Source organism: Brassica oleracea, chromosome C8 (genome assembly GCF_000695525.1).
Source record: "Brassica oleracea var. oleracea cultivar TO1000 chromosome C8, BOL, whole genome shotgun sequence".
NCBI lineage: Eukaryota > Viridiplantae > Streptophyta > Magnoliopsida > Brassicales > Brassicaceae > Brassica > Brassica oleracea.
The window spans coordinates 9,689,334-9,697,711 of record NC_027755.1 but is presented as its reverse complement, the minus strand read 5'-3'; the positions used below and the strand labels follow the sequence as shown (position 1 = coordinate 9,697,711).

Sequence of the window (8,378 nt, the reverse complement as noted above, 5' to 3'; positions counted from 1 at the left end):
AGGAGAGGAAGTCTATCATCATTACATTTGGAAGTAGAAGCCCTCATCTGGGTCATGGAATGTATGAGGAACATGCGTCACTATCACGTTACATTTGCAACAGATTGTTCTCAATTGATGAAAGATGGTTTTAGCACCAGAAGAATGGCATGCATTTGCAAACTACATAGAAGACATTAAACTCGTGAAAAGAAGTTTCAACCACTCAGAGATTAGTCAATACCTCGAATGCATAACTTAAAAGCAGACAGTCTTGCACGCAGTGCCAGGAAGCAATCGTCTTTTGTCGTTCATATGGATGGAGAATTACCAGTTTGGATCGCAGAGTTTAGTTGAGTATGTATGTTGATAACAAAAATAAATACATCTTTACCTTTATTAAAGGGATATTTTCACAAATACTTAAGTATGACGTTTCATTAAAGCGGCAAAAGACTCCTCTACAATTACTTTAAATATATATATATATAAATAGTAAAAAATCTGTAGTTTTGAATTATACGTATTTAATTAAAAAAATATATATAGTTTTTTTAATCCTTCGAAAAAAGTTTAAGTTTTTTTAAAAAAAAATTAGGTTGAAATTCAAAATCTATTTTTAAAATATTTTTTTTTTAAGCTTTTTTTTATTTAAAAAAAAAAATCCTAAACCCTAGCCCTCAAATCAAAACCCTAAGTTTAGATTAGTTAACTCTATGGATATAAATGTCTATTTAATTTTTTTAAACTAAAGCTAGATATGGTTAAAATAAACATGAAAAATGGTATTATTAATTTGGTAGTTTGAGCAATTTCTCATATATATTTTAGTTACATTAGGTTGTTTCATATTTTATATTTCACTACAAAAAACCTAGGCATTACAACAACTGTTTTGTTGTGAATTCGTCGTAATTGGAGTATTACAACGAGTTAACAATGATCAAAGTTTTGTTTTAAGTAGTCTGTCGTAACGGAAGACTCGTCGTAAATTCCTTATTAATGTTATAACAAATTGATTTTGTCGTAAACACGAAGCAGACATATCCATCTTAAACTCGTGGTTACGTTTTAATATAAACACCTCGTAAATTGTCGTAAACTTTAACGTTAACTCGTTGTTCTTTTCTGTAAAGTTTATGACAAATTTACTAGAAAATAGTTTTTAAATCTTTGTAAGAGTTTACGACGATTTTACTAGGACTTCCTTGTAAACTCGTCATAAATGTTACGAGGTGTTTACAAGTATATCATTGTAATTCCCTTGTAAATGTTACGAGTATTTAACAAGGTCTTTGACATAATTATTGTTATTCAATTTTGAATAATAAATTAAATTATTACAATTTACATCTAAACCTTTGATCCATGCTGGGAAAGAAGATCCTTGAACCCCAACTAAGTCGTTTAGCCCCTTAACATGTATAATAATCAAACCACACACACATGCATTAAGTCTTAAATTTATTCACACACATATATATATATATATATATGAAAACTAAATCTTTCAACATACATTCAGATTAATCATTCGAGTTATCATGATCATTACAATGATCACTTTCATCAAACTCGTCTTCACATACTTGGTCCGTCGTATCGTCGGGAAGATCTTCATATTCTAGGTTATGCGGATCAATAAGAAGGATGTCATCAATTTTTTGTTCATGTGCGTCGACTTCATTGATACACGCTTCTCGTTGCAAAGGTGGTTCTTCTCCAATGACTATTCGGCCATGAGGTGTAATTTTGATAGCATATAACCAAGTTATTTTGGGATCTCTGAGCCGAGGGTATATAATGAAGCTAACTTGTTCGGCTAGCGTAGTTAAGATGAAATGCTCGAATTTGTTGTATATTGGTCCAAAATTGGCTTCAATAGTAATGAATTTGTTAAACTGAACAACTCTGTTAACAACGGGGTTGAACCAGTCACATATACATAGAATGCATTTCAGCTTCACTTACCCCAAAAATTCCACTTAAATAATCTCTTGCAAGATCCTGTAAAAATATGTTTCAACTTTTACACATATTTTGTAATTACTTGTTGCATGTCGTCTCTCATACTCGTATCTACTCGTAGGTGATGTGATGACCTTGGCAAGTGGACCTTGCACCAATTTGTAAAACCATGGGGGTAATATTAATCGTCAAAATCAACCTACAAAAATAAAGTAACAACGTTAAAATTCATATTATATCAAGAAGTATGGCCTTAATATTTAAGGGAGATATAGTCCTTAACCACATACAAAATGTTGATATTTCTATTGGTCCATCTCAGTTGTGGATATTTCTGGTATTGTTTCTTCAACCTGAGTAAACAATAAGCTGCAAAATCACAAAATATAATTAACATATACTCTGCAATCAGTAAGATATATGTAATATACTTCAACAATATTTGCCTTTCAAATGAACGCATCAATGTATCTTTGCAGTTGAACATAATATAACTATGGACGCTATGCATGTCCTCTTCGCTAGACCCCCAAATTCTTTCAATTTCCCACCGAACTGCCTATTGGGCAGAAGATGTCTTGAACACCATTAACTGCATATGTTGGCGTGACCCACCATCCTATCTTCTTGGAGCTTTTTTCTGGGTACATATTTTTGATGCAAAGTAGTACGATTGAAGTGACAGTAACTATTGAACCTTCCACCTTTGCAAGATTTTTTGCTTTCCCTTTTAAATGTTTCATGGAGCGCTCATACGGATACATCCATTTGTAATGAACAGGTCCACGAAGCAATGCCTTGTGCGGGAGGTGGACAACTAGATATTCCATAACGTCAAAAATGCTGGAGAAAATATCTTCTCCAAGTTGCCCAATAAGATTGAAATGTTCTCATGAAATTGTTGAATTACATCCTCCTTAAACGTACACATGCTCAAATCCATGAAAATGCTCCAATGGCATGTATATTGCAAAAATAACACATTTAGTAGCTATAAGTTATTAATTAATTACGAAATTAATTAAATAATAAAATTTATCAACAATAATTACTTGCAAGTGCTTCATGTACATTTGTTGGAAGCAGCTCAGCAAAAGCAAATAGAAGTAGTCGTTGCATAAACACACGACAATCATGACTCTTCATTCCTGAGAACTTTTGATCTTGTTTGATCTTGTTCAATACATCTTGAGAGACTTGTAACGTAACCATAAGGAAACTTTATTTACGATGCCACCCAGTTGAACAACACTGACTTTACTTATGATGACAATATGAATATGAGAACTGGAACCTTTCAATTGTTTTTGATATGTAAGTCACTTCTTGAGCAAATATCAATTAAGTCCAACCCTGATATTTTGTTGTATTTTGTCTTCCCTTTGACGTTCAATATTATATTCATGATGTTACCAAATAAATTCTTCTCTTATATGCATTACATCAAGGTTGTAGCGCATAAGAAGATCTTTACAATATGGCAACTCACAAAATATTTTTTTTTTGTGCCAATTATGCTAGACCATATAACCATTTGACATATTTTCAGGAACATGCAAATTACCCCCATGAGAAATTTTATTTTGAGCATCGTAGTAATCAATTTGCTCTTTGATTTTTTCTCCACTTAGATATAGAGGAGGAGTAATCAATTTGATCTTCTTATGTTGTGGCGCATAAGAAGATCTTTACAATATGGCAAGTCACAAAATATACTCTTCTTGTGTCAATTATGCTAGATCCTATGACCATTTGACATATTTTCAGGAACATGTCAATTACCCCATGAAAAACTATATTTTGAACATCGTAGTAATCAATTTGCCCTTCAATTATTTTCTCCACTTAAATATAGAGGAGGAGTGTCTCATGCAACTCTTTTGTACATACACATTTTCTCTTTTTCTTCGGCATGGATGGGTAAGGGGAGAAATCAACAATGACAATCAAAACCAATATGTCTTCCTACCATTCTTCAGTCGAAATGCATCTTTCATTCCAAGACAATATGGACAAGATAACCTCTCATGTGTTGTCCATCCAGACAGCATCCTGTAAGCAAAAAAGTCACTTATAGTCCACAACAGAACTGCTCGTATCATAATTTTTTTTCCATAAAACAATTATATGTCACCCCTGATGACCACGAGTCCTTCAACTCTAGTATCAATGGTTGAAGAAAAAAAACTAGCAACCCTTTTGGATCCTTCTGACCAGAGACTAATATGCTTACGAATAAAAAATTTGGTTTCATGGACATCTCCAGTAGCAGGTTGTACGGCGTAAAAATGACTGGCTACAAATAATATTGTCTCCCAGAAATTACAAATGGAAAAAACCCATATGTGCATAAACCAAGATAAACATTATGAATATTTCTAGCAAAATTTGGGTGTGTTGTATTGAAATGTTTCCATGCTCTTGCATCTTATGGGTGAATGACCTCTCCTTTTGTATGGACATGTCCAACATGCCATCTCATTGCTCCAGCAGTCCTCCCAGATTAATATAATCTTTTCAACCTGTCTATAATTGGTAGGTACAACATCCTTTGGTGGGATACTTTATTCCACCCACATCCTTGCAGTTTGAATCTCGGCTTTTTGCAGAAGCGACACTTTAGTAGCTTTTCATCGTCTTTTCATTATATACAGCAATTTTCTATGCCAACATTTATCATCTCCGAAGGTAACCCAAAACAATAAACCAATTTCTAAATCTCATGATAAGAATCAGCTGACACGTTATTTTATGGCAAATACTCTTTACACAACTCTGCCTATACATCGATGGAATTCTCAGGTAAAATATGATCATTCTAAATATTCGTCATCCTAGCTGCCAGAGAAAATTTAGAAAGACTTTTCTACAACCAATGTAGATTGGATGATTTGCAACATCTAACATTTCATGAACCTTTTTGCATCCAAATTAGGTTCTTCAACACTTCCAACTTCATCAACAATTGTTGCAGTAGTTTCTAAAAATGCATCAGTAACCATGTCGTCAACCCTATTATGATTTACCATATGCTCCTCTTGATAATAACTATATTTATTATGCAAATGAATCGTTTCTTCATTTTTACCAGCTTCCTTAAAATTAATATTACTACTACTAGTTTCATTCTCACCATAACCCTCTCCATGATGAAGCCAAATATAATATTGTTATGTAAAAACTATTTACTAAATGCTTCCGTACAGTTTCAGTGCACACAAATATTGTATTCTTACACTTTTGACAAAGATATAACATCTTACTGCTTTCATACGTGATCGGTGTACAACCAACCTGGTATATGAATATCTCTAGTCCGTTGAGAAATGTCTCTGTCACTCTATTGTCAGAATCTTTGTGCATATATGTCCAACTCCGTAACTCATAAATATTTCTATCATCGGACATCTTTTCCATGTTTTAACTTCTTTTTTTTTTGTTGGTGTGTTTCTTTCTCAAAAGAATGGATATATATATAAAGAAATTTTTTCGAATTTGATAGGTGATAACAACTGATTTACAAACAAACTATTTAATTTACATATCTTTTACATTTCTGTAACAACTAATTTACAATGAAAATAGTTTGGTAAAGCACACTTGAAACACGTTTTCACCAAAAATATCGGTATACTCCAAAATTCGTCATTAAAGAATTGTAATATAATTTGTTGTAAAAGACTTGTAAAATTACAAGTTGTTTACGACGAATCTTCTTCTTCCATGTACAACCCTCGTAAATGAACATGTAACTTACGACAAAATTATTTCTTTATAACTTTATAACTTTACGACGAGTTTACGACGAAATATGCATTCGTCATAAAGTGTTTCTTAGTTACTCATAATTTTATTAGGACAATTTTTCTCTCGTTACAGACACGTTTTCTTGTATTGTTTAAGGAAAAAGTAAAGAATAATGTTTATACATTAATATTAATTTATGGTTAGTTTAATGAGTATAGTATATGTTTAGATGAATTAACTTATTTTTTAGATTTTTAAAAATTATTCTAATGATAACACATTAAATAGTTTAAATGTCATAATTTTTTTCAAATAATATATAAGAGATATATTTTTTCATCAAAAAAAAAAAAATAAGAGATATATTTATAAGATTAACATTTTTCACAGATTTCTTTTAGTTTTTGTAAAATGCAATAAATGTTAGAGTGAATGTGTGGAATATACCCAATTAAGGTCCAAATTAGCTGAATGCCCATAATTATGGATAACCCAAAAAAGAGCAACTTTTTGACACTGTGCGGACGAAAATACCCATACTTTATCGAAAACAAGTAACTCTAGATTTATCAGCTAAATATTTACGTAGCAGGTAACAATCTACATATCAACTAACATATCAGCTAATAATTTCAGTATCATCTAACAATTTATGTATCAAACAAATGTATCGACTAACAAATCATATATCAATTAATGAAACTATTAACAATTAATTAGTTATCTATCAAATAGCCCCAAAACTATTTGTAACAGCTACCACTTCATGTATCGATTAAGAATCCATTAAAATCTAAATAATAGCATGTAAGTAATAAAATACCTACTAACGTATATATTATCTAAAAGTTGATTGTGAGTCGAAATTAGAAACATTGGAATTGGGATGAGATAATAAGATTAGCATTATGGATGTCAAAAGAATCCGAATAAAAAAAAACAAAGATTTGTGTTGGAATTAGAAGATGATTTGAAGAATCTATACAAGAGATAAAGAGATTAGAATACATAAAAAGGAAAAGGGAGAGAGATAGAGATAAGGATATTATAATCATAAAAAATATAAAAAAGAAACAAGAATATATGACAAATTATATAAGCTTTTGGGTGCATTCTTACCAATTATTCTAAATGTTAACGTGTACTTTTATTCTGTGCGACTACACCAATAAGTAACCTTATCTAAAGAAATAGTAGACAAAAAAAAAAAGAATCGAAACGAAAGCAAAGAGCTGTGATTGGGCTAACAAGAAAATTAAAATGAAGATAACCTTATCTAAAGAATCAGACTTCCAAGGTCAGAAACTGCCACGTAAGACACATATCTCCCACTACTCATATGACCCATATCTTATGTTTCTTCTCATAGACCAAACTCACATTGCCAAATAAACTCGAAAAGAAAGAAGAGGAGACAAAAAGAGATGGCTTCTACCTCCGCCGTGTCATTGTTCATGCCACTCACCCAAAACCGATCGCCGTCGTCGACAAAAACTGTAGCCTTACGCAAGCCACTATTGCCTTTGAAGCCATCTACGGCGTCATCCTCCTCCTTAGCCATGCCTTCACGGAGGTTTCAAGTGAATGCATCTAACCTGAAGATGGAGAAGGCTGTGAGCGGCTTAGCAGCAGCAGCTCTCACCGTTTCAATGGTGATCCCTGAGGTGGCTGAAGCCGCAGGCTCCGGAATCTCTCCCTCTCTCAAGAACTTCTTGCTTAGCATTGCCGCGGGAGGAGTGGTGCTCACGGTCATCATCGGTGTGGTTGTTGGTGTCTCCAACTTTGATCCTGTTAAGAGAGGCTAAGGACGAGAGATATCTGTCTATCATTATAGTATGGTAATGATTTATCAATTCATGTAATAATGAACTCTTGCATTCTTCTTTTTCAAAAAAAAAAAACTCTTGCATTCTTCTTCTATCTTATATTGACAATTCCCCATTGGTTTCAAGATTATATTTTTATCTCCAGAACTTATAATATATTAGAATAATACGAGAAAATAAAATTCTGTCACTAATACAGTCCCAAAAAGAGAACCATCCCCATGTAGTAAACCAAACACGCAAAAAGGCTTCTTTAAGCCACTGGGATTTCAGGGTAATCTGTGGCCGTAAGTGAACCTTTCCCAGAACAGGTGTGTAGTTAACATCTTTTGGAGCATAGATGATCACAACAGCAGGCAACGGCGGTCCAAATTTTCCCTTGGGGCAAGCATCACCTTCACCTTGATTCTGCACCGTTACAACTAACGTAGTTTATATATATTGATACCTTGCAATATTTTAGCATTCTGAGCTGAAGAAATCAAAGCATTTCAACTTTCAACTAATAAGGTAAGAAACAGCCTGACAATTTCAAAAATTTGGTTATCAAAAGATCATGGTTAATATTTTAGCATTCTGAGCTAAAGAAAAGGGTAGTTTCAAACCCAATTCCTATTTGTGCTTTAATAAAGTCATATATTTGAATACACTAAATGTTGATTCTGGATGCTTTCTCCAATGTCAGCCAGTCTTGCAAACTTGGTGATCTCGGCTATCCCATCTGAAGTTTTCAACCATAAAATTTTATTAATAGATATACGACAACGCAACTCGCTATTTATGAATCATATGAATGAGTAGTTTTGCAAGTGTTTTGGAAATAGGATCAAATGAGAACCACTTGTCCCTAATGAAAAA

General features: G+C 32.8%; 1 protein-coding gene across 1 annotated transcript; it reads left to right on the top strand.

The window, feature by feature from the left end:
- The first annotated feature begins 7,065 nt into the window (after positions 1-7,065).
- On the top strand, positions 7,066-7,619 carry LOC106312377. The gene has a single exon (XM_013749876.1). The coding sequence runs from the start codon at positions 7,119-7,121 to the stop codon at positions 7,497-7,499; it is 381 nt and encodes a 126-aa protein (XP_013605330.1). The 5' UTR covers positions 7,066-7,118; the 3' UTR covers positions 7,500-7,619.
- The last annotated feature ends 759 nt before the right edge of the window (positions 7,620-8,378 follow it).

Coding starts and splice junctions, on each gene's coding strand:
- LOC106312377 (XM_013749876.1), top strand. CDS start 7,119: ATGGCTTCTACCTCCGCCGTGTCATTGTTCATGCCACTCACCCAAAAC.